Below are 27,641 nucleotides of genomic sequence, written 5' to 3' on the forward strand. Positions count from 1 at the left end.
ACTTCTGAGGGGAAGAAAATTTATCAACTAATTTGCCTGCCAGAATAAAGATGAAATTATTAGCCTGTATCTCATTTGTTTGGCTCTCCTCTAATTCCAAAGTTTAAAAAAAAAAAAAGAAAAGAGAAATAGGGGCAGTGGCAGCACTATGCTTTTAAATTGCCAGTTTAGAATATTCTAATCATTAAGTATCTCCTCCTTTCTCTGGCTGTTTTGAGGTATACTTGGTAAGAGCATTGTATCAGCAACAAAATTTTTCAGAGTACACTGCCGGTTAATTTTTGTGTTTGTTTGCCCTTGGCAATTTAGCAAATTTAATAATCTCACCTTTTTAAATTCTGTTATTTGCCAGTAAAGATGACAGTCTTCTGAGGAATTTTATATGAAAATGTGTGCCTTGTTTATTCCTTCTGGTTTTTATTCCTTCTGGTTTATGCCATTCCTTTTTTATTTCTTTAATGTTGATTTAGAGCATTTTCTGTCTCAATACTTCTTTCTTCCATTATGCTTTTCTCCTTTTGCCTGGCTGGTACAACTTACCTCAGACTTCACAGCATCAGCACTGCTTTTCAAGATTTTGTTTTATTTTTTAGGAATTGAAGTGAAAGTATTGATTATAGTTGTAATTTACATACTGTGAGTAGGGTAGCATATAGTTTGTTTCCCTTCTCCCTTTTAGCCAGGAGTAATATTGACATAATTATGCAGAAATACTTCCAAAACAAAAAAACAGTTTTCTGCATTCATTCAGCTTCCTCTGTTGCTGGGAGCTTCAATAGTACTGCATGAGAGAAGTCTTTCAAAAAAAACACCCTCCAGAAGAACAGCTCAAATTGAAAACTTTTGTTAACTCATAAAAATAGTGTGAAGTTCCAGAAGCTTTCTCCTTTTGCTTTGTTGCATTCTCACTGAACTTGACAGGGTATGACAGAGAACAGACAGAATTTTCTCTGATGCTGTGAAAGTCCTAATGTAAAAGTCTTGGGGGTATAAAAAAGATGGAATAACTGCACTGGTTTTTTCCATCTTGCTTTTCATGACCAGTAGCAGCTCTTCCACTTTAAGTCATCTCCTGACCCCAAGAAGCTGCAGGAGGCTGAGAAGGAGCTGTACTTCTGGTTGGAATATCTGAGAGTAATGTTAAATGTAGGGAACAGCTTATCAGACACATCTACAGAGACCTGCTGCTTATTTTCAAGGAAACTGGTGTGCAGCCTGCTGTAGTTCTAGTGACCCTTCAGGTTTTGTGCTGAGAGAACTTAAAGACTGTTAAAACCTGAGTTCTCACGGAGCAGTGATACCAAGCTAGAAATCCTAAATGAAGCGTCACTTCAGAAGAAAAAATGACAATATTAAATTAAACAAGCTGCCCTCAGGTCATGCATTATGTTGTTTATGCAGCACTGATGGTTCCTAAGTTATTTTCTTGCTTCTAGCATCCATTGTGCATGTCAAAACAGATTGAATGACACACTGTCTCACAAACTGAATACCCTACATTTCATAAGAGGAACTTAACCACATGTTTACTTAGCTGAAAGTAATCCTTCCAGTTTCTGCTACCAGTTCTTTGACATCCAGAGGCAGAATTAGTCGGTCCTTTCACACTTGCAAGTCCTCATATTAGAAGTACTTTTTATAAGGATCGTATTAATTGTGCTTTTGCAAATTTTATTTCACAGCCTGGACACAGCTGGTGCCTGGGCACTCAATGTGGTAAAAAGGGAAGCTGCACAGAATTCCTGTGTGTCCAGGATTAGGCACCGGGGCTGTGTTACAAGAGAATGGGCAGATGGGAGGCAAAAAAAAATTCTCAGCAGGCTTTCCCCAAGCACCATCTTAGTTTTTCCTTCAGTCTATCTAAAGGGCTTTAGGAATTTCTGCCAGCCCCATCCTTGTGACTGAAGAATTACTGCTGTCCTGTGATACTGCTCCAGTTTCCTGCCAAATTATGGTAATTGTTTGTCGCTTCTTTTCAATCATTCTGGTTGTAAACCTGCCTGATGTTAAAGCTGCCCAGTAAATGACTTAATGTGTAGCCGTGGCATCCTTAAAACAAATCAATTTCAACATAACTGTTGGATTAAATCTGGAAATTTATGTCATTCTTTCATGTTTACAAACATTAGCACTCTTAGATGTGTGTAGTTTTTCAGTCTCACGTTGAAGGGAGGGATTCTCTCTTTTAATTTTCCACTTGAAGACAGGCCAAGTCACTGGCACTGAATATGGAATAAATGTTAAATCATCAAAATTAGGTTGAAACATATTTTAAAGCAGGAAATAAGTCAAACAGATTCTTTGAAATACAATTTTTTAAATTCTTTCTTCTTTATTTTGTGTGGAATATGGATTACCTTCTCAAATCATGAGTGGGATGCATTATCAAAATAGTCAGGGGAAATTTGTACTATTGTTGTATGGTGTGTAATTGTTCCTTAATGACTTACAGTAATTGTCCATAATATAATGTGCTTTATAAAGGTTCATATGCTCTTGCTCAAGCCACAGCCAGAGAGCAATGCAAAAGTTAAGGGGTGGGAAATAATTCTGGGCAAACATGTATGCAGTTTTCTGTCTTCTGGCTAAGTATTAATTTTGTCATTTCTGTTAATAAGCAATATTAAAATATCAGAAGAACAGTACTCACAGAAAGCATTAGAAAGAAAATAATAAACTTGTATTTAAAAAGAAAAGAAGAGTGGTTTTTCTGTTTATTCCTACTAGCCAGATTTTGATGGAAAATTTTAATATATATTTTGAGAAATATTATAGCCATGAACACTATTTCACGATATACATAAGATTTAGAAGTATATAAAATTCAGTTCAACAAGGATTGATAAAATAGTATGTAAAATTTCCAGTAGATTTTGTTTTCCTTGGTAGTCTGCGTATATTACTCATTTTGTCTTTCTCATTTATTACTCAGGTGTGCAGTGTGCTTATGATACCCATTTATAATGTTTTTAAAAGCTGCAAATGTATCTTGTCTATAACATTTGGTGGAACATACTGTTTTAAAGTATTTAGACAGTCATAGAAATGCCTTGCTTTGTGTGCTTTACCCATAGTTTTGCTATAGGTGACAAAATGAGTAAAACAACAGTGCAAAGGTGAAAACAATTCTCAAGGGTTGTACTGCAGCTGTGACATTCAGACTTTTTGTTAAATGCAGTTTGCACTATACAAAGTATATTTTTGAAAGAAGTAGGGTACAAGGTAACACACCCCTAACAACCGGGTTTGCTTTCACAAAAGGTCTCTTAGCTTTGCATTTTGAAGTGGGATTTTTAGAGAAATAGGTATATTTTTCTCTCATAGATATGCTTAGCACAGAGGAGTGAATAGGTTGTTTAGCCAGGGCCAGGGAACTGAACTCAAATGTTTCCTTAGTGCCCTCTTCAAACCTCCAGATGGAAATGAGGTGTTAATGGCGAGACACTTCCTCCTTCTGCTTTTAATAGATCTCTGTTGCTTGCGGAGCTTGAGAAGGAAGAGAAGGAAAAGGACTGGTATTATGCCCAGCTTCAGAACCTGACTAAAAGGATTGATAGTCTCCCCCTTACTGAAAATGTAAGTACCTCTGAGTGCTTGGTGATCTGTCTGGTGCTATGGTCTCTGTTTAGATGCTGTGTGTATTTTATTAATTTGGTGGCATTCTTTACTATCACTTCAGTTCTTTTTTTTTTTTTTTTTATTCAGTTATCATGTAAAGATAACTTAGCCTAAATAATTCATTTTTTTTCACATAGAATTTTACACATTAGAATTCATACATATCAATATAAATGTCAGTGAAAACAGAGGAGCATTGAGAAGTCATTATGACAGATGAATTGCATGTCACTACACTTCCTTAACTCGTTTCTCCCTGGTTTTTTGTTCAGTGGATTTTTCTAGTTTTGAGAGTAATATTAGCATAAGACAATGTACACAAGAGCTGTTATTTCATAACAATCAGTAAAGTGATTCTGTAGCTTATGCAGGTGTTGCTGTAAGCTTTTACCTTGGCACCTCTAAACTGTTCACAGTCAACTCACCATTATCTGGGATAATAAAGATGTGTGATATCCCAGATAATGCAGGATTTCCTGTTAGATCTCAGCAGTTTAGATGTATTTGCAGTGCATTCCTTCACACATACAGAATTGGGAAGGTATGTTTGAGAGAGTCACACCTGATGAAGGGTCAGCCAGCCTTCTGGAAATCGACCAAAGAAACACTTCATCACTGGCAGAAGTAACACTGAGTCATGGCTGAGCTTAGCAGAGCACCAGAACCAAGGGAGAGGGCCTGAAAAAGACTTTGAGGAAGTGCAACCCATTCCCAAAGCACTGTTAACTGATCTGTGTCACAGTATCGTAGGTTTTAAGGTTGTCTCCCCTGTTTCATAGATAATGAATTCACTTAGCTGCTCTTAGGATTAGAAAGCATTACTTAACACCTACACTAAAGGCCTTTTGTAGCAATTTATATCCATTACTACTTAGTCCAGACACAGCAAAATGACAGATCCCATTTGGTGCTCGCAGATTATTGTCTTGTTTTGACTTTCTGAATTGACCTTGGTGAAGTCTTCTGAAAGGACTGTTCTTGGAGACTCATTTATTTACAGACTGAGTAATTGTCCAAAGCCAATGAAGAGCTTTCCTCTGGCCTTGAAAATTCTTTTAGTTCAAAAGTCTTCCCTTAGGCTGTATTGTTGCTCCTGGGTTTAACAGGGTAGTTAGAAATAAGGTAGATAGCAGCTGTATGAATATCATCACTATGTGCAGTAGCTTAATGCTTCTGAATATTTTTGAAAATGCCAATTCAGATGGTGCATATCACAATTTTGTTTGCCAGATGTTCTTGTAAGGAATGATACTTTCTCAATGCTCATTTATTATATTTAGTCATTTGACAAAGCTCAGGGGTAGTCTGCTGGTTGAACATCATTGTGTTCTTGTTTTTCATAATGCAGTCCTGTTTTAAGAATGTATTACTACGTTTTGTTTGTTTATGAAGTTAGTTGTAGAAAATTAATGGTTCTGCTTTTTGTTCCAAGAAATGCAGTGTTTACATAAATGCTGTTTGCTAAAATGCCTTCCCTGTACTCTGGTTTCAGTTCTCCTTGCAAACAGATATGACCAGAAGGCAGCTGGAGTATGAGGCCAGGCAAATCAGAGCTGCAATGGAAGAACAACTGGGCACTTGTCAGGACATGGAAAAGCGGGCACAGGTAGAGTTTATGTTTGAAAGGAAGGGAAAGGCTTTCCCTGCATTTCTATTAAATTACTGGAATTGTATCTTTAAACTGTGTGTAAACACATTAGCCTTTCCAATAGAAAAGTAGGAATCAGGACATAGGAAATCATTGCTCAGCAAAACGTACCCTCATCTGCTTGTTGGAAATAAGCCTTTTGATTCAGCAGATGTAGACAATTTATTCAAGAGAAAATATTTTTAATGATAATTTCCCTACAATTTACTACCATTTCAGCTCCAAAAAGGCCAATGTATTTGCAACTACTTTATTTTGCATCTTTTTGCTGGATTTCTTCATGCTTTTAAGTTTAGAATAAAATCCAGCTACTGTTCTTAAGTTTCCTTCGCCAGAAAACATGTATCAGGGAATAATCTTTTCAAACAGGGTGTTCAAGTAAAATGTAATTCACATATATATCTGAAAGTTGTTTGCTCTCACCAAGAGTTGTTTTGCGTTCATGATGAGGATATGTACATATCTAACCACATGACACACCCATTTGGAAGTATAAATCAGAATATAATCATATGCAAACCATAAATTAAATAGTCAGTTGGTTGCTGCTATAAAAAATAATCCCCCATAGTAGGAAAGCAACAATATGAATTATTTATTACTGTTTATTTCTAGACATAGTTAGATTAGTAAGATTTGGGGGTTTTATGGTGAATGTGACAATAATCAGTATTTTCAATACAAAGTCTCTTTAGTCTTTCTTTCTGTCACTAAGTTGTCTCAACACAAAAAACATGAGAAACATTTCTCATTTGGTTTTACATTTAGCTAAAGCAGCTGTTCTAATTACAAGAGGTAATCAGAATAGCTGCTTTAAATTTTAAAGTGAGTAATCTAGTAGGACTTTTCAGAAAATTCATACAGTTAAAGGTATTTAGCCAAACAGATATCCTGCAGCTGTTGGGTTATGTGTGCAAGGCTGTGCAGGTATTTGTCTGTGCTGATGTTCTCAGACAGGCCCAAGTTTAGTCTGCTTGGAGAGTCACTGGCTCTGATCTGGGAGCTGTAGGGCTGTTATCGAAGTTTATCAGCAGGGATGATGCCCTCCATGAATTCAGCTGTGCAGTTTGTGTCAGCCTGTCCCCAGTGAAGGTTCTGCGCAGCAAAACTCCTGGAAGGTTCTCCTGCTGTTAACAGGCTTAAGCTAGAGGAAGGTGAATTAAGCGAAATAGCCAAGCTAGGCTGCTGGAAACATTCTGAATGCACTCAGGCAGGGATCAAAAGCAATTATTCAGACACACAACTTGGCTATAGTTATATCACTATATGGAAGTAATCAAGCTGATGCTGAATTTGCTTCTTCCCTGATTGTTGGGGGGTTTTAAAATTTGGTGGGGGGAAAAATGCTGCCAAGATGATGTTGAAACATTTCATGGGTTTCTGAATTAATGTTTGACATGAGGTTTGTCACAGCTGTTTCGCTCTCTCTCTGTATCTGTGTAACACTTACATGCTTGCAGGAATTACAGTGCCTATTGTGATTATCTGAAGATTATTGAATACAAAACAACTACTTCTGCATGTGCTTCTTGTGAATTTAACTGGTAATTCCCCTTGGTTTCATTCTGCCAAGGACCAGTGCCAAAAATGTGTAAAAGCTCATTGGTGTATAAATACATAAGAGCAATTGCTCTGTTACTTCACTGTGATGTTTAAATGCAAAATGAAACATTTGTATTTGGCAGGGATATTCAACTTGGTAGTTTTTCCACTTTCTTTCTACTCAGTATTTTCCTTCCACCCAAACTGATTGGAATACACAATACTATGCAAAATGGAGGCTGAAGGGAAAGAACATTTCAGCTACATAAAGGCCAGCATTGCAGACATCTCTGAATTAAGAGTCCCAAAAATTATTCTGTGAGAGAGCTGGTAACCTGCAGTTGCCCAAGTAGACATTGCACTTTTCTGTAGTTGCCCTTTCTTGTGGACCTTGAAAATAATGGCTTTCTCCCATTTTTTGTCTGGCATAATTGGGCTTTGTTTCCTTCTGAGGCAACTCACAGCAGCTCACTGTAGCTGTCTTCTATGAAGATTGTTCACAAGCACATGCCCAGCAGTTGTTCAGAAAGATGTATAAGAAGCCTGTTGGCAATTTATTTCAGCTTGTTTAATAATTTGCACTAACTTGTACTATTCTCTGAAGCTGATAATTTCACACAGAAGTGCTTACTTGAAAAAAAGCAAAACACTCTTAGCCATGTTTTATTTTTACTGTTCAAAGGTTGTAGCCAATATACTTAGTAGTAAGTAAAAGCAAACGTAATTTCTGTAAGATACATTAAAAAAATTTCAGTTCTGAGACTGAATTCATGTTCACGTAGAACTTATTTTTCCTTCATGTCAGATCAAAAAGGATCTAATTTTTTTAAGGTCAAGACCTTCATGTCAGAACAAAAAGGATCTAATTTTTTTAAGGTCAAGACTTCCTTAAAATCTTACATGAAATGACCATTCTTACAAGAATTTATCCCAAGATCTCTAAGAGTTTGCTAAAACAGCAGACCACAAAAGATACAAGAAAATTTAGATTCTGGAGTCTTAGACAGATAAACATTTCAGCACTGTTATATTTATACAGTGGTCTTGTATGTAGACCAAGCCATTAATAAATTTGTCTATTATATATGTTTATTTTGGAAAAAAACCCAACCAAACAAAAAAGCCAGACAGCATTTTAAAACAAAGTGTTATTCCTTATTTTTACTTTCTATATAGTGATTATTTTTCTGTCACTATGAATGTGGAGGAATTTTATTTTTGTTTTGTTAGATGCCTCACTGGGGCAGTGAAAGCCAAATAATGTGTAACTTCAAATGTAAAGTTACTTTATAGAGCTGTTTTATGTTAACAAAAATTACAAGTAAATATAACAATAAGTGGGCATGTAGTATGAACAAATAGAAATAAAAGGTGATATTTCTTAAATAGGTTCTAAAGTTAAAAACATTCCTGGTGCTTGTTCCATTGTGTTTCTCAGACTTCTGCCCATTTGCCATTAGGGTCTACCCCTTTGTGGCAAGAGATGTGTTCTTTTATTCTGCTTCTACAGTGTTTGGCACAAAATACACTCCTGATTAGTAGAACTCCCCAGTTTCCCTGTAATAGAAAAAAAATTAAGTTAGAAGAATGGTCTGATGTTTAAATCTCTGGACTAAAATTGGAAAGGGTAGATAGAATTCCTGTCCCTTTGGAAGACTCAGTAATACTTGGCAAGTCATGCAGTATTTAATTGTTTTCATCTGCACAAAAATTTTTTGCAGTGTCTAGGTGTGTTTATAAAGATACTTGGATTTTGTTGATGCCCTTTATTGAGTAAATTGCTGGTTACGCAGAAAGAAACACAATTTATGGGAAATTCTGGGGAGACCTGTGCCTGTTGAGTACTTCAAGGGAACCTGTAAGAAACTTTTTAGCAGGGAGTAGTGATAGGAGAAGAGGTAATGGCTTTAAATTCATGGAGAGTTGATTCAGATTAGGTACAAGAAAGAAATGTTCTACAATGAGAGTGATGAAACACTGGAAGAGGTTGCCAAGAGGCAGCAGGGGCCCCATCCTGGAAACATTCAAGGTCACACAAGGCTTTCAGCAACCTGATTTACTCAAAGATGTCCCTGCCCTTGGCAGGGAGTTTGGAATAGATGACCTTCCAAGATCCCTTCCAACCCAGACTATTCTATAATTCTATAAAATTCAAGTAATTCTTAAGGACAATGAATGACGTATTTTCTCAGTCACGCATCATGTCACCAATGCATAGATATTCCCAGAAATATTTTTTATTAAATTTCTAATACTTAAAAATTTCTTGAACCAGGAGCAAAGGGTGGGATGAATTACCTATTTGCCTCTATGCTGAAGCTTTTATGTGTTTCCAATAATTTGCTTTGCAAAATCAAATCAAATTTATAGGTTAATGTTGTAGCTTCCAGCGCTTCTAAATGTTGATGCTGTGGTACATTTTCCACAGCTGCTTCTGATGTGTTTCAGTAATTATATTTGTGGTTACATTTTCTTTTGTATTTCTAAATTTTCTAGACAGCATTGTTTCTCTATTGCATGTGCATCTTTTGGCATTAGCACCTTTTAAAAGTTCATCTTACTTCCATTTTCAGTTTACAAACATGTCAAATAAGGTTGGTTATAATGCTGATCCTTGCAGTGTCCACTAGATTGCTTTTCTAGTATAGCACTAGAAAACATCAAGTAATCAAGTAAATTAATCAAGTAAAAGCATCAGATTTTTTTTCAGTATGTCCATTTTATTAATCTATTCATGGCACAAAAAAAACCCCAAAAAAACCTGTTTAATCAGTTTGGTGTTCTGCCCACATTTAAAGTCAAATAATGTCAATTTATTAAATTATCAAGATCATGCACTTACTGTTTCACAGACTCATAATGCATCCTGTGCTTCACTGTACAATTTGTGGAGTACGTGTATCCTGTTACATTTGGAGTCTCTTAACATTCCATTTTCTAACCACAGAATGGTTGCAGTGGGAAATGAGTAGCAATATGCCTGTAAAAGACTGATTCAGAGATGTCTGTAAAATCCGAGATAAACCAAAGAAGCAGTATGTAGATTTTTTTTTTTTTTTAATAGGTAACCTGTTAAATTCTTTGAGATTTGTAGGGGCAGAAAATTTCAGAGGTTGGGCATAAGCAAAACTCTCAAATTAATGTAGCAATTGAATATAATGGAAATCTGTCAGGGTCTCGTACCTTCAAGACACTCTGCAAATAAAAATATCTCTCAGATCTCTGTAAGGCATGTAAAATTCTGATATTTGAGATTAAAGTGAAATAATTTGCTAAAGATCTGCATAAAATGTCAGTTTCAGATGCAGGAATATTGTGCAAGTTCAGGGGAGCATTTTGTTATACCTAAATGTGTGCTGTGTGATGACCTATTACATCCAAATGAGTATCAGTGTTATTAAAATCCCGGCTACTCACTTATGTTTTGAATGCTTGCAGTCATTCCTTTCCATTATGAAGAACACTTGAATTACTGCATGTAGTACCTGCTGCATGCACCTACTGAAGTAGGTTTGTTTTGTAGTCAGCAGTATTTGCCAAGAACTCTTCATACTGTCACTCTATACAGTAAGTAAAAGGAGTTTCTGAACAAAATCAAACGTGAAAATCCATTCATTTCAGGCAAGGGTGGCCAGAATTCAACAAATAGAAAAGGACATTCTTCGTATACGACAGCTCCTGCAATCACAAGCAGCTGAAGCAGAGGTTAGTGAGCAATGACTTGCCTTTTTTATTGTGGTATGTATATTTTCTCTGAAAACCCAAATTTTTGGAATAAAGTGGTAGGCAGGATTATTCCCATCAGCTGTTGATGTCACAATTAATCAGGTAGTCAATATTCTTAGACTGTTACTTGCTCTCTTTCCAATGAAGTGAGGATGGAATGCTTGGATTAGTCTTCATACTACTGTGGAGCTTAATCAATAATCATGTATCAGTTAAAAGTTTAGCTTGAAATTTCAGTAAAAATTTCAATGTGCAATGTGCTTATAAAGGCTGAGTCTTGGTTTTACAAATAATTAAAACAATTGGTTGTATATGCCTTTCTAATTATGAATCTCTGATAAGCACCTTCATGGTTTGCTTGTGTTTTGAAAGAGATAAGATGTAAAAAAAGCATGAATAGAACTTCTGTCAGACTTCATTATAAAAGCCTAATATATTTTTAGTGTTTAAGTACAGGGTTCTATATTAAGAAATGCAAGATGTTTCCTGTAAATTACAAAGTCCGTAGCAGTAATTGCCATTAGCAGGAACTGCTCTTGTAGTGGAAATTCACATAGAATGTCAACTCCATTTCTTGTACTGGTAAATTAAATTGTGTGTTTGACATGAATATTTTATGACTTCACCCAAAATAACTACAGGAAAAGCTCAGAGCATCATTTGAATCATTAAATGATAAAGGATATATATTTTTCCATTTTGTAAAATGCTGGTTTCATAGTTCCAGGATTTGGGGGAAAATAAATGTTTATAAGTGATGCAGACAATAGTGTGTGAAATTAAAGTTGCCTGATATATTGACATGAGTCAGTCCAGGTGTTTATAGATCTCCCTGAGATCTCCCTGAGCCTTCTCCTCCAGCTGAACAGTTGCAGTTCTCTCAGCCTCTCTGTGTGTGAGAGATACTCAGGACCCTTAAGGACTGCTGTAGCCTGTACAGGACTTGTTTCAGTGAATCCATTGTAAATGCAGCTGTACTATGCTGGGGAGGCCTGAACAGGACTTTGGGTGCTGAATAGAGAGGAAGGGTTACCTCCGTGGCCCTGCTGCCAATACACCCCTCACTGCAGCACAGGATAGTGTTGGACTTTTTGCCACAAGGGCCTTTAAAAGGATGGCCCACCAGGGCTTCCAGGTGCTTCCCAGCTGCACAGCCTGTGCTGGTGCCTGGCGTTCCCTCGCAGGCATAAGACTTTGCACTCCCTTTCTTGAGTAGCATGAGTTTCCCCTCAGCCCATTCCTCCCACCTGTCCAGGTCCTGTGGAAGGCAGCTGAGCTGAGCTGTATCAGCTTCTCTAACTCAGGGAGGGTGCACTGTGTCCCGGCATGCAGGTGTTGAACAGTATTGGTCTCAGTATTAACTCTGGCTTGCCTCCAGCTGTACTTTGTGCTACAGATTGCAGCCGTCTGATTCCCAGCTAGTCCAGCAATTTTCAGTCCGCATCCTTGCACTCATCCTCCTGTTTGCTCCCCAAGCAGCAGTGCAGGGGCATGCCAGACAGAGACACCCAGCTGCGCCCATGGCCCAGCACAGGCTTGGAAGCTTTCCCAGCAAGATTCTCCTTGTTCTTCCTTGCATGCCTGTACTCAAGGACATTCCTTTTATCTCAGCTGTGTGCATTGCTCTTGTGTTCCCACCAGCCAGGGCTCCTGTCTTGCCAGCTCTACCCTCTGTCCCTGCCATTTCTGGTGTAAAGCTCTCCTTACCTGGTTGACCAGCCTCTCAACAGATATTTTTGCCCCATGTAGCCAGATAGATCCTGTCCCCAGAGTGTTTATCTTTTACTCTGATAGGAAAAAAAACCCAGTATTTTGAACTTACTTCTCAATCAGCATTGAGATGCAACTATAGAAAAAAGGTTTTGTCTTAGTTTTTCACTCCTGTCACCAAATTATTTGGCTGCCTCATACACTGAAGTTCCAATATATTGAAATTTTGGTATGGTGTGTTTTATCTGGAAAGTGTTTCAATATCTGGTTGCATAGTTACACGTTTTAGGACAGTTACCAGGGTGCTGATGGTGGTAAAGGAGGCAGTCACTACACACACCCTAATACTTTGTAGTGTGTTTTAATCATTTCCAGGTGATGACCATCTCCTACAGAGAACAGCTAGATCTAATTCTGAAATTGTCTGGTGGTGCAGTCACACTGCAAAGTCCATATAACTGAAAAATACAAACATGAGACATTTTTTATATTTTTATCCTATGCCTGATACTGTTACTGAACAAGTGTATTTCTTCAAGAAGTCTATATGGCAGTGGAAAAATGCTGGAAAATTCTTTTAACCGTAGCACAATAGTGTTTGATCCCTATATTTGTGGTTAATGGTTATTTTGTACCATACGGTGCTTAGCAGAAATGCCAGAGATTAGCATGGCCTTGTTTAACTCCCTACATCTGTGACTAATAAGTTGCATTCCAACTAATGTTTGCTTATTTACTTATATCAGTAAGTAATATGTACTAGCTGATATCTTAGTTGAGAACAAGGATTGGGTGTGACAACAAAGAATGATAAGAGAAGTACATTATGACCTGACCACATATTTGAGATACACTCAAGGAGAAAAGATTCATCAGAAGATCTGAACCGTATCCAGATAAATGCATGGGGATAATTAGCATATATGCATGTATTCAGGTAATGTGATGAATATGTATTAGTTTCAGGAATATAACCCGGTCTGTTAGTCTGTTACTGAGCGTGCTTCAGGGAGAATTCCCCATGCATCCAGCGCTGCTAATAAAGAAATGTTGGCTTTCTAACCCGGGAAATAGGTTAAAGAGTTTATTTCCCCTTTTTTGGTGCCAATACCCAAATTGAATGTGCTCCTTATGTTATAAAGATCTCATAACAACAATAATGAATAACACAGCATGTCTACTGATACAGTAGGCCCTGTGGTGATGCCAGTCACTGTGGAATCCAAGTGCAATAGGTCTTGAAGAATAAGACCAAATATAACGCTACAACATAAAATCAGCTTTTGGAAATCAATGAGCAGAGAAAATTCTGACATACGTTTTATCACACTTTTAAAGTTTGGCAAATTGCTAAGTCTCATGAATGATTCTAGAAAAATTTGGAGTCATTTACCTGCAGGTGGTGGTATCTTCATCTGCTGTAGGATTAGAGCTGTCCAGAAAGAATTTTTGGCTGTTGTATATGTGAAGTACTTCCATTAGGCAGTGTTGCTGTACATAAAATGTAAAGGATTTTTTTCTTCCTGAGATTGTGCTCAGCAGGTTTTAAACTATGATGGACAGGAGCATTTTCAAGGATTTGACTCACCAGACTTTCTTCTGTCTTTGAATCAACTGTAGCAAAATTATTTCTTACAGTTTCTTTATTTCATTTGTTGCATTTTCCATTTTCTTATCTATATCTTACTTATACATGTATGTATATTGTGTTTAATATGGCGTAATGGCAATTTCTAATGAATATTTAAGTGTCTGCTTTGGCAACTCAGGTTGACAAAAACATTAGGTAAAATTATCTGTAATTGGCTTTCTTAGCAGAAATACTCAAGGTCTACTATGCTACCTAGAGTTTATAATTTTCTACTAATAAATACATGGAAATTAATAATTGGTACTAATAGTTATTGTTGACTTCAGAAGCACTTAGAAAATTGTGGCAAATGCAATAGAAGGAGCAGCTCCACGTCCCTGTAATCAGCACATGCCATCTCCCACCATTTTGCTGCAAGAACAAACAAGTGAACTCTGTCAGACTGACTTTATGGTCTGATGCCAGAATTCAGCAGACAGAGGTTACAAACCCAGCTTACACCTCCTCAAAAGTCATGCCTCAAAACAGGTGGTGCAGTTTAACCCAGGGAACCTGGGTGCCATTCTCTGGAAGCTGTGCCTCGTGTAGGGCTTACAGAGCCTGCTGCTGTTCACATGCTCTTGTTCTTCAATGATGTGGTTGGTAGATTCTGTATTTTCTTCCACAGGTCCTGTGTTCAGTGTTGAAAGGTACCATGAAGAGGGGACATACTTCCAGTGGTTTTATTGCCTTTCCAACCATTAATCTGCAATCTGTCAGAGGAATATTTATTTACAGTAACACTGTATCTATAAAAAATATATATTTACATTATCCATGTATGGATACATGCTATTTTCATATATAATACATAGATGTGTTTAAATTAATAATGTATATGTATAATAAATATTTATATAAATACTCAGTTTTTAACTAATAACCTGCTATCTGCTGCCCTGTGTTGTTATTAACTCCTTTGTGCCAGTCTGGATGAAGAGAACAGCTCACTTCAAATTACTTCAGTGGCTGAAGGGGTAGGAAGTCTTCACTGAGAACTCACAGATTTGATGTTCAAGTGCAGCTGATAACTCATGAGACAATAACGGATTTGCACATTGAGAGCACATTCTGCATTTCAAATTAGATAAACCCTGCTAGTAACTGCTAAAAACTGCCTTGCAAATTAATTCATGCGTTGACTACTTTTTGTATTGGCATATTCTTGAGAATGCTTAGGGGGAATGGGAAGGCACCTCATTCATAAATAGCATGTAGCAAACAAATGTATGTTAACATGAGCAGAGAGTGTTAAAGGAGAGCAGAAACTTCTCTCGTGAGGGAATGAAATATCTCTGTGTCCGTGCTCTGGATGCAGCAGAGCTATTTAATACCAACACATCATTGTCACAACCCTGCCCCAACCCCAGGAGTGTTCTTGGAAGAGAAGTATTACTCCCTCTCAGGTGACCCAGTGGGTCAGAGCTCTGCTAATGAACCATTCAGATTTTTACCTCTAGGCATGTTCAGTACTGCTTTCTTCGTGCAGTTCAAAAACTCATTTAATGACTGGAAAATTCTATCTTGAGTTGCACTGGAGGCTTACATGTAGATTTTGTCAAACTCATAGTTACACTTTATATAAAGACTGAATGTATTGTGAGACAGGGATTCAGCATTATACTGTGTTCATCACATGTACAGCAAGGCCTGATCTTGACTGGGTGCACCACTCTTGTACTGGGGACCAGAGTTTCTTTAGTTACTGTAAGAACATCAATAGCAGTTTCATTTCATACACAGTGACAGAGATGGTGAAAAATTACAGATCAGATTTAAAAGAATAGTAACACTGTGTGTCCTAAAATACTTTGAGATTTGCTTTGTGGTTTACTCCTTTTCCGTAAGTGAACATATCAAGACATTTGTTACCTGTAGTTGTTTCCAATTTTCTCATATTATTAGTTGGTGTAATATGCCTGCATTTTTTACATACCTTATTCCTTTACTTAAGCTACAGGTTTTTACTTTTAAATTTATCCCTAAATTACCACTTCACATGTATTATGGTTGATTACTGATTTCTGAAATTCTGCTCAATGTTAAGTGAGACTCTTCTGTCTTAGATGAACAAAACAGTTATTTATGCCAATGATACTGTATGAATTTGATCACTGAGTAACTAAAGATGTTTCAGGGTGTGCATTGAAGAGAGGTATTGCTAAAAGTCAGAGATAAATATCCTTAAAACAGGATGAGGCAGACTGTGCTGTGATAGGCTCTGCTGCTCAAGAACATTGCAGAGCCACACAGAAACTGCATGACATACCACATGTGGCTAAACAAATTAATTGAAATTGTGTTGTCTGTTAGGTAGTAGCCTCTCAGTCTGTGAAATGAAGCCTGGCAACAAAAACAATGCTTAGAAAATAGTCTTGCTTTTAACTCCAGACTTCAGCCATTTTCATGGATTATTCATGTCTTTCTGAAAATCTGAAATGTTTTAAACACATTAATAGATGACGATTGATACTTGACGTATTTCCTAACTGCTCATTTAAATGCCTATCAGCGGCAGGGAGACCAATTTAATTTTTGTGTAGATGTATAAACATCTGTTTTCCTAAAGGAACTGAAACCTATCTGTACCGGCTTGCCGCATCATTTAAATTTATTTTGACAAAATACTAGATGGATCAGTATCAGGCTATATAAATTTCTTTTCTGTCAAAGTGGTAATTCCTGCACTGTTTGTCCTTGACACTTAGAAGAATTCTTATAATATAGATATCCTTCTGTTCAAGCAGAAATTATTCATCTTTGAATGTGAGGCTTAATTGAACAGCACTGACCGTGGTCTCCAGTAAAAGCAGGGATCACGTGGCCGAGCAGAGCAGACAGTTGTTTGCTCCAATTCTGTTACATTTCTGATAGGGATGTGAGCACAGCTGGTGGAAAATGGTGCTGCTGTATGTCACAGCAGATCCTTTGTCTTGCAGGGCTGTAATCCTCAGAGGAAATTCTTCGCTTTCATCTCACAGTTTTTTGAAGACACTCAGTCTTGGCTCTTAATTTTTGAGGCTCAGGGTCATGAAATGCAAAGTGCTGCTCAGTGGTTTCCTGAGGATGCAGTATTGATGCACTCACAGCTGAGAAAGCTTTGAATGGTAAATTGTACCTCATTTCTCTTTGTAATTTCATAAATTCTTGTATTAACAGAGAGCACCTCAAAGCAAGCATGAGGCAGGTTCCCATGATACAGAGAGGCAGAATGAAGGTCAAGGAGCAGCAGAAATCAGCGTGGCAACCAGCAATACTGGTCAGGTAAATAGAGTATTTTGCTTGTTTTAATATAATTAAACATTTGAGACGTATGATGCTTACATGTTGGTATTTATCTTACTGTGTTTGCATGCCTACTCATTTAAAAAAAAGTATCTTTTTCTTCTTTCCATCTCTGTCTGGGAAATTTCTTGTATTTACTGGAAGGAAGTGTTTTAATAAAGGGAAGTAGAAATACTCAATAATGCAGGGAACATTTTTCTTTTGTTTAAATGATTAATGAGCCTAATGGTGTGAAGGAGATAGCAAGAATGACTACAGAAAACATCTTTTATTGTAGGTGAATTGTAATATAAGTGTTACTAAATTATGAGAAATTGTTCAAATTTTCATTTTAGAAATTACCACTGAGATATCAGTGATTTTTAAAAAAAGAAGAGAACCAAATTACAGGTTTATCATTAATGTTTCTTTAATACTGTATTATCTAAAGCTTTGAAACTGAAGTATCAAAGAGGTAATCTCTTGAAAGTTGGCTGAAGGGTTATTTAAATGCTTCTAAAAATCTTTCATTGCTGTTCCTCCTTTTATTAGTGAAATGCATTAGTGGAATATTTTGATACATTTGTTTGAATATTTTTATACATTAAATTCTGTACTTGTCTTTTAAAACCAGTATTTGTCAATATTTATGACTTCTCTCTTCGGCTAAAAATACTTTTTTTTTTACTGATTATTCTCTTCATGGTTTCCAACTGTAGCTGAGACATTCCCACTAGTAATTTGCGTTCTTAGAACTTCACACTACGGATTTAATAGCTGAATTCATATATAGGATATTTTTGCTACTCCAGGGAAGTAGAATTATTTAAATATTTCCTAAAGTGTCTTGTAGAAGATGTATCAGAAAGAATTGTGGTTTGGCTGGAATATTTCACTAGATTAAACATTAAGCACAGCCCATAATTTTGCTTTTGAAATACATTTGATCACCATTTGGAATTAAATTCTATCATCCATATCTTACTGAGGTTCTGACTCTTTAATTCTTACGACAGCTTTATTGTTTGGGAAGAAAACAGTTCAGTGCTGCTTTGTGGCTGAAACCATAATGTATTTAAATAATTGATGCATTGTTGCTATATCATCCATCTTTGGAGTATGAATTAGGAGTTTTTCTTGGACAATGTATTTTACAGAGGAGGAAGGAAGGAAGAAGGGATTGTCATGTCTTGGCAGACTTAAGCAAATGGAAGATCCATTCATATTTCAGTTGGGGCCTTAACATTGAGGATTTGTGCCATTGTGACCTTTGCCTTGTGAAAATGTATAAAACATGGATATTCCTTCCTCCTGGTGGGGAATAGAGCCAGGGCACTGTATCTGTGTTAAAAGAGCCATCTGGGGATTATTTGCTTTCAGTGCAAGTCCAGACAGAAAAGGTTTAATGGATTGGACATAATGCTTATTTCTGATAAACCAGCTCAGTATGCTTAGAGCAGTCACCATTCAGTGGAGTGAAAGAAAAAAAGTTTTCACCAAATTATTTGGTTCTAATTGTTTCTGTAGTCAGTGTTAATTGAAACACTGCCAATTGAATCCAGGATTTTTCACTATTCAAGTATGTCCTTTTCAGCACCATCTTTCAGATGTCTTTTCTTTTCCATTGCACTCCCTGTTCTCCCACTGAAGTAAAAATTTGTTCATAGCTTTGTTTTGCAAGTTGTATAAAGGAACTGTTGAGATTTCCCATCTTGTTAAGAAAATACGTCACAAAACAGGGAAAAGTACTCAGCTGGCAGGGTAAATAGCAGGGTAAAAACAGTGAGTGAAAGACAATAAAGTACAAAAGAAGGAAACAAGATGAACTAGACAGGAAAAGATTTTGAAGGAGGAGGTTCTATGCAGGAAGGGTCTGCATAGCATTTCCTTGTCATTTCCCATTTTCTTGGATGAATGGGTACTCACCTGACATGAGTTCCTTGGCATTAGTCTTTACCATCCAGTGAGAAATGTAGTTACACTTCAGTTGAGCATCCTGGTGTCCCCCAGGTAGCACGGCCATGTGATGGCTCTGAAGGATTTGGTTACCTGAATTGAGGTTGATACAGTTTAAGAGAAGCAACAGGAAAATGTTGCTATTTCTATTTACACCATGGTGAATCTTAGTACCAAACTTATGTCATGTTTACCTTCTTAGATGAAACAATCATACTGAGCTTAATAATGGAGCATTTTGGTATGTACATTATGTGGAACCTGTAATCCTCTGAATGTAGTTTGATGTTAAGGAAATATGAAGGGATTACAGTGTAAAAAACTGGGAATTCATCCCCATATTCCTAGCGCTGAACATTATTTCAGTAAATAATGGAGGAAATGTAGTGTGATTTTCTTCCTAAGCTTTCAGATTATGATTTTTTCCCCTGTAGTCAACAGAGAAAATAAGGGTTTGTTTACATAGGAAATATAGATTGGAATAAATGGTGCTAATATAAATCATTCCAGTTATACTCCTGCAGCATAAAATACTTCTTCTGGAACATGTATCACATTTTCTGGATTCAAATGCAAGAGTGAAATGAGTATAATAATGTCAATGTGTTTAAATATTCCAGTATAACTAGATTCTTTTCTGTCTATACAAACACTTCATTAAGTTACTCCTGCCTTGTACTTACAAGTCTCTTTTAACTTCACATTTAAGGTGTTGAACTGCATGAACTGCAAAATTCTTCTTTCTTTGTGGTGCACTTAGAAGAAACATAGACATTATTTCAAAGTGTCTTTCATGGAGCTTTCTTCAGTGTGTTACCTATTTTTATTGAAAAAAAATTATATTCATTGATCCAGATAGTTTGAAGACATTTTGCAAATTAAGCTAATAATTACAGTGACAGATTTTAGCTTTTTTAGAGGATCAAAGAAAGACTGGTGACTACTTCAGAAAAACACTTAACTGATACTAAAAGTGTTCTTTAAACAAATATATTTTTTAATTTCCCAAAGCAAATGGGAAGGGAGTGACATAGTAAGGGAAACTTCACAGATAGAAAGAAAACAACAAATATAAAAAGTAAAGAGTATGAGTGGATAAAAAATGGCAGAAGAAGGAAAAATACAAATACACAAAATAAATTTAAAGAGGAAAACGATACTAATAATTGAGTCTTGCTAATACAGGTAGGACCATACCTTGATTTTAGGAAAATTACATCAAGTAGTGTCAGCATTATTTTATAGTTTTCTATATATAAAAAACTACTCAACCACTCATAATTTGCTTTAGAAATTAACAAATTCAAGTAGGGTTATTCATTGCCCAGATCAGTCTCTTGTTACTGGTGATTTCTTGAATACTTGGTTGTGTTCTGAAGAAGTACAGGCCTATTCCAATGCAGTACAAAATCTATAAAAGTGGAGGCTGTTTTTTTCACTCTGTCATTATTATTAATTAGTTTGATGCGAAGTCCACTTCTTCTTGGTGAAAATAGTAATTATAATTTCATTCAGTTGAAAATACAGTTCTATTGAGACTAAATCTCAGGAAAAAGGGTTAATAAAACCAGGTTTAACAGTGACCTCTAAGTTGTGTCAGGGCCTGACTTAACAGAAACAGGTTGGCAGTTCATTGCTGTCCACAACTGCATCATCCAGTGCTGAAACTGAATTAGCCAGTGTTGTTCTTTCCCTCTGACTTTGTTTTATATGAGTTGTTGTTTAAATCTGTAGGGTTCTGCTGCTCGAATGGACCACGAGACAGCCAGTGTTATGAGCTCTAGTAGTAACTATTCTGTTCCTCGCAGACTGACAAGTCATCTGGGTACCAAGGTAACCGAAGATTACAAACCACAGGTCGCTAATGCTACATTTTTACTAATACAATAACCTCATTGTTTCTGCCAATAGTACTAATATTATCTGAACAGTCTTGTCCATACAGAGTAATTTTTATGAAGTTAAAATTTTTGTATATTTTTTCAACTTGGAAAATATATGCAGAGAAAAAAAATTTTTTTTAACTTGATGATGAGTTAAGAGTTGTTACAGTAAGGAGCAAGCAATTCCTAGAAGTTACTGGAATATCTAGAAACCTTGTGATTTTGCTTTATAATCAGTGATGAAAATTAACCTTTTTTAAGAGTGCTTTTTCGATACTTTTGCAGAATCCAAATCCACAAAACAGACAGTTGCCAAGAAATTAAATAGACAAGAAAATAATGTAAGCCCTTCATTCAGAGTATCTGCAGACAGAAGTGTGCAGTTGAAAATACGTGTGTAGCATGAAAAGAGAGGGGAAGAAAAGGGCAAATTCATGAGCCACTGGATCTCATACTGCCTCTGAAATCGGCAGCAGTATGGATGCTGTGGGTGCTGTGCTGAGCACAGTCCTCTGGAAAGCTGGACCTATTAATTTTGTGTAGTGTCAATGATTTTGGGACTTGAGTCAGTGTTACAGTGTTGTCGTTTCAGTCCCACACTGTGTGCACCTCCTAAATGGAGGTGCATCAGCCGTTTGTCTGTCTGCCAGTTTTCACCACAAACTGTAGAACTCCCCAAAATTACAAACAGTGGGAAAGCCCTGAAGGCAGGGAACGGGAGTGGGTGTGGAAGGATACAGGCAAAGACACAGGTTGAACTGAGTGTGCTGTGGGGTAGGAAATTATTAAAATTAATTCCCGAGAAGGGAAAATAGTAGAAATTCTAAATGGAGGAGTGCATTTACAGGTGCAGAAAGAGATGAGTCTGTGAGCAGTGTGTGTAAACAAGAGAGACAAATAGATTTTTTTGTTTGTTTTTCCTAAAATACATGAGCTGCAACTTGGAGGCCTGATTTGGTGGCTTCTTCAGGTTTATTCTCTGGCAAAACCTTTACCTTCCAAATCCAAGTAACACTGGATTATAGCTGCCAGTTGAAATACATGCAAAGAGATATGCATAAAGCAGATTAAATTCACTGTCCTTTAAAAATCAAAGTAGTTTGTTTAAATGCTGCATTTGGGGTTTCCCAGACCAGGAAGACAGGATCTCCAAACTGGGATGCTAGACTGTCCTAGAAGTGGCTCCTATTTCAATGGGTTTTGCCATGTGACCATACAGTTTCACAGACTCTTAAGATTTGTATTGCCTCAGCAATCCTGTAGTGTTTAGAGAAGTCCAGACTTGCTGTTTAGTCTGCCTGCTGCTGTTAATTTTTTTTTAAACTCAGTATGTGAATTAATCTTCAGGCACATTGCAGTGGTCACTGAAGACACCAAATAAAATTATTCATTGATCGGGTAACCAGTGCAAATATCTAATTATTAGTAGGAAATTTTGTCTAATGGTCCAAATTCTTATTTCTTCCTTAATGACTATATTCTAGAGAAACACACATGCTGCTACTTTATAATTCCCTTTGATAGTTTCTTTATGTTGTGCTTTGACTTTGAATGTTCCTGTTTATCTTGGCTTTAGGAGTTTGGAATTTTTAGATAGTATCTAAGATCATCCTCTACATCCTGTTATTTTACTAAAATTTGATTTGAAGAATCAAATGCATTTCTTGATTGAAAGCTGTTACTGAAGAGTGAGAGTACAAACCAAATAGTGCATTAACCACAATATTACACAAAAGCTAAGGAAATCACTCAAAATTTGCTATTTTTAGTGAAAAATCTGGTTACTCCAAGTTAAATGGGTATAATGTTGGGTGTTCGTAGCTTGAGTTAATTTGACAAACACTCAGTACTTTATATCTACTAAATAACCATTTGTTTGCTTTACTGTTTTTATCCCTGTAAACTTGAAAAAGTATTAATTTAACTCTTTAGTTTTGCATTTGAGCTGAATAATCTGGTCCATATAGAAGCCAGTCATCATAACAAAAAGTATCAGTTAATTTGAAGTATTTTAAAGGAAAACTTTAAAATACATGGATGTCAGATTTTTTCAGCACAATGTAGCCTAAAAGTTTCTGTAATAATTCTTACCCTTTGTCTTAGAATAATTGTATTTAATACAACATAGCATAGTTTTTCACTGAAGAACATCTTTAAATAAAGTGTAATTAATTCACACAGAATATAATTTTTTAAAGACAGATTTAATTTTAAAGGTTAGTTTCCCAGAGTGAAACACTTTCATTATACATTTGTTTAATTTTTTTGTACAGTGGAAATCTGAAAGTCTTTGCTATTGGTTTTGTAGATTAATACAGTTGCACACAGCTAGCTCCCCACTTCCAGCCATTTAAACACTAAGTGAAATTTATTAAGATTATGAATGCTGAAGTAGTAATAGTATTTAATTATTTTTAAATAGCACAGGTTTTTTGCCATGAAATAAGGAGGATCTTTGCTCATATGTACCATTCAAATTTCATTTCAATTTGATGTGTGTTTTTAAAACGTAACTGTATTTTTAAAATCATTTGACCTGCAGGTGGAAATGGTGTATTCATTGTTATCAATGCTTGGTACTCATGATAAAGATGACATGTCAAGAACATTGCTAGCAATGTCTAGCTCCCAGGACAGCTGCATAGCCATGCGTCAGTCTGGATGTCTTCCTCTCCTCATCCAGCTTTTACATGGCAACGATAAGGACTCTGTGTTGTTAGGAAACTCCCGTGGTAGTAAAGAGGCCCGTGCCAGAGCCAGCGCAGCACTGCACAACATCATTCACTCTCAGCCCGATGATAAGCGAGGCAGACGGGAAATCCGTGTGCTCCATCTCTTGGAGCAGATCCGTGCTTACTGTGAAACGTGTTGGGAATGGCAGGAAGTACATGAACAAGGCATGGACCAAGACAAAAACCCAAGTAGGTTCTGCAAGCCATATAAAAACGTTTCAAGGATATATTAAAAAGAGTGAATTTACAGAAAGTACAACTTCATTCTGACTTCTTGTTGAATGTATGCAAGTTTTCTTATATACATACGTGTGTGTGTGTGTGTGGTTTCTTCTTTAAGTTCAGCTAGTGTTAGGAAATAGTATGTGTCACAGATGTTATACCCTACTTACAAACTTTTTATTTAAATCTTAGACTTTGGTGTGCTTTCCAGATAGTACTTCTAGTGGCTTATATTTGTAATTTGTAAAATAATACTGAATGTGTACTCATTCTGTTTTACATTTTTATGGATAAACAATCCCAAATTGCTTTTCATGCAGATGTTCAGGAGATAGCACATTCAATTTGGGAGAGGGGCAGAGAGCACAAATTAAATAATCTCAATCTATCAATAGAAAATGAACCGTTATTTATAATGCTGTATATGAGAAATGTAAATCAGTAGGATTTTTCTCAGGAAAATCAGTTAGAAAAATAGATTAACCTTCTTGGTTGCTTAGCTGCTTCTCTGAATTGAGAGCATCCCATGAGTGCAGCCTGTAGGTGTCCATGGCAGGTGGTCCATGTCCATGGTGTGACTGAAATCAGGACTGCCTTGTGCCTGGTGCAGTTCAGCAGGAGTGGGCTCTGCACAAGCTGTATCAGTACCATTTCTGCATAACCCAGAACCTAGCTCACAAAAGTATGAATTTAAAAACTTCTAGGTTATGAAACAAAGGGTTTAATTAACCATTCATAGGGATATAACAAAGAAACAGCGTATTATTTAATCCCACCAGAATATTGGACCATATTGTTTCACAAAGGTTATTAATGTCTAAGAGTAATAAGGTAATATTTTTGTACTGTAAGTCATATTTCTTACTCAACACATGCATTCAGGATTGTCCCTAATTTGTTTTTAAGCATCAAATGTATTTATAGTAGATACTTTTTTTAGTAATAGTAAACTAATTGTATGTTCATGGATAACTGGGAAGATACAAACCTGACCAAAACTGCAGCTGATTTATTTTTAAGATTAGATTTGCTCTGGAAAACTTATGATCTAGACAAAATCACCTGGGAGGTACTAATTGTTACCTGTTTCTGGATCAGTGCCTGCTCCAGTGGATCATCAGATTTGTCCTGCAGTGTGTGTTTTGATGAAACTTTCATTTGATGAAGAACACAGACATGCAATGAATGAGCTTGGTAAGATCAGACATATTTCCCTGACTTCCTCTGAGAAGCTTGCTAGAAACCATGGCACTCCTTTTGCATGTCACTGCATATATGGCTTTTTTTACTAATAGTTTAAACTATTAACAACAGTTCATTTGTGCCAGTTGTTGTCCCCTAAGTGATGAAAGCAGTTGAAATTAACCACACCATTTCCCAGTGGATAAATTATTATGTCAGTTACTGTTTTTTCTGGCATGAATTTTGCAAGGGTAGTAGTATTATGGAAATATTTGCAATTTTACAAGTATCGGACTTAAAATGGAGACTACTTCCTGGGATAAGAGGTTTTTTGGTTGGTGTTTTAGTGGGGCTTTTTCATCCTTCATTGGTTCCTGTTTGACAGCCTGAATTTTTAATCCACGCTCAGTAAATTCCACACATGCAGTTTTAACAATTTATATGCCTTTCTGAGCATTGTGGTTTTCAGATATTTGAGGTTTTTTCTGTATATAAAAATGCAATTTATTCCTCGGTATATGTCCTGTCCATAAAATATTAGAGTACAGATATTCTTTTTTTTCTTACTTGGATTTTTTTAAAGGAGGTTTGCAGGCCATTGCAGAACTGCTGCAAGTGGATTGTGAAATGTATGGACTCACAAGTGATCACTATAGTGTTACCCTAAGGAGGTATGCTGGCATGGCTCTGACAAACCTGACTTTCGGAGATGTGGCAAACAAGGTGAGAGCAGAACTGTAAACTTGCAGTAATTTCAGTTCATAGCTGTTGGAATTACAGCTCTCAACAGAGGTGATAAAAATCTCCAGGATAGGATATTGAGTTTGAACTCGAGGCAGGAGTTCCAAATACCTCTCTCATTCCATCCTGTTGCTGACAGAGAGCACCACAAACTGAATTTTGCATCATACAAGTATGATATTGGCTCTCAAATCATTTTTGTCACTGAAAGCAAGGATTTTATCTGTTGGCCTGATTTTTTTAATGAGAACTATGTTAGTATGGTGTGCTAGTGATTATATAGCAACTGATTGTTTCTGAGAATGTTCAACTAAAATTTGGAATTGGGTCAAATTTTCTGAAGTTGTCAGTTATTTAACAATACTATTACTGTCTAATGAAATTTTTCAAACCTCTTCAGGCTAGAGCTTGCTTTTAAATATTTGGAGCATATCTGGATCAAACTGGGCACTACTTCAGTCATTATAAGAGGAAATTGGTTCCCCTTACTTCTGACAAGGACATTTCTTTCAAAGGCTAGAAACTTCCAATAGATTTTTGCCCCAAAGTTTGCCAGCCTATAGATCTTAAAATAACTCCATACTGAAAAGACCTTTCTGCTCCAGAGGGAAGACATTTCAGGAGCAGATGGAAAGAACAGGCTTCAGAGAACTTGGGTTTTGTTCTAGGCAGTAGGTAACAACACATTGCTAGCTCACAGGGGTTTTTATCTGGTGCAAAGCAAAGAAGGCTTCTAAAGTAGTAAAGTTCCAGATCATCTAGAACTGCTGTAAAAAATACAAAAACTTAGCACAATTTTACCACTTATGTATTGAAACTGATAGCTATGCTGAACTTTTTAGTAGTTTTAAACCAAGTGTTTATTGTTGACAATATATTTATTAAGTTTTTATTGAACTTCAGATATGATTTGCTTAAAACATCAAAACATTGTGCAGCAGCGGCCATCTAACCTGCTGTTTAATACTACTCACTTTCTTTTTTCTCTTGATTCCTACCAGGCTACATTATGTTCCATGAAGGGCTGCATGAGAGCTCTTGTAGCCCAGCTGAAATCTGAAAGTGAAGACTTACAGCAGGTAATGCTCTTTTGACATTAAATGCTTCTTTTGTTGTCTTGTCTGCCTTAACTGTGATGTGAAATTTTTCTTGTACTCATTTCATTAATTAGGAACTACATTCTTCTTGTAAAATATTCTTATCTGTGGGGTCATGTTCTGGGAATTTTTTGTGGTTTGGTTTTTTTGGTTTTTTTTTTGGTTTTTTTTTTTTTTTTTTGGTAATCATAATGCATGGGCTGTTAATCTTATTTTTATGACCCTGATCTGTTAGTGTCTGTTCTAATGGGTCCTGTGTAAGGGCAACAGCCTGAAAATAAAGTCTTTAGGAAGTGCTTAGGGTAATCCTCAGAACTGCGGGAGCAGAACTGTTGGAACTTGTGTAGAATTATTAAATATTAAATTATAGTCAACTTTAATTAATGCTTATTGTATACAAAGTGGAACAGCTCTTTGAAAGGAAACCACTGTTTTCCTTTGCAGTCTGAGTGAATCACGAGATAAAAGAACAATTTTAAATAAAATTGACCTTATCTCTTAAAATGCTGTTAACAAAATATTCTCTCCTTTACAGGAAGAGCTTGCTAGTTACAATTGAGGAAAATATTAGAATTACAATAGGGGTTATTGGATAAGCTCTGTGATGTGGTATTAGGACAGGTATTGAGTATTCTTGAAAAGGGAATCACAGCCCCATGGGCCCTCTGACCCCTGGGGTGCCTCCAGCTA

The 27,641-nt window shown here is 36.4% G+C and overlaps 1 protein-coding gene across 6 annotated transcripts in view; it reads left to right on the plus strand.

Annotated features, from left to right (window-relative positions):
* APC (APC regulator of WNT signaling pathway) overlaps positions 1 to 27,641 on the plus strand; it is a 95,735-nt gene that overhangs the window by 52,679 nt on the left and 15,415 nt on the right. For 3 of the 6 annotated variants that reach the window (XM_069002640.1, XM_069002643.1, XM_069002641.1), the window contains exons 5-13: positions 3,468 to 3,576; positions 5,111 to 5,224; positions 10,430 to 10,513; positions 17,034 to 17,138; positions 20,829 to 20,951; positions 23,520 to 23,898; positions 25,030 to 25,125; positions 25,697 to 25,836; positions 26,856 to 26,933. In XM_069002640.1, coding sequence (XP_068858741.1) covers positions 3,468 to 3,576; positions 5,111 to 5,224; positions 10,430 to 10,513; positions 17,034 to 17,138; positions 20,829 to 20,951; positions 23,520 to 23,898; positions 25,030 to 25,125; positions 25,697 to 25,836; positions 26,856 to 26,933 — 1,228 coding nt within the window. The remainder of the gene's footprint in view (positions 1 to 3,467; positions 3,577 to 5,110; positions 5,225 to 10,429; positions 10,514 to 17,033; positions 17,139 to 20,828; positions 20,952 to 23,519; positions 23,899 to 25,029; positions 25,126 to 25,696; positions 25,837 to 26,855; positions 26,934 to 27,641) is intronic. The other 3 variants (XM_069002644.1, XM_069002645.1, XM_069002646.1) reach the window with 3 other exon arrangements.

Source organism: Aphelocoma coerulescens, assembly GCF_041296385.1.
Source record: "Aphelocoma coerulescens isolate FSJ_1873_10779 chromosome Z unlocalized genomic scaffold, UR_Acoe_1.0 ChrZ_unloc_scaf_1, whole genome shotgun sequence".
In the NCBI taxonomy this organism is placed as follows: domain Eukaryota; kingdom Metazoa; phylum Chordata; class Aves; order Passeriformes; family Corvidae; genus Aphelocoma; species Aphelocoma coerulescens.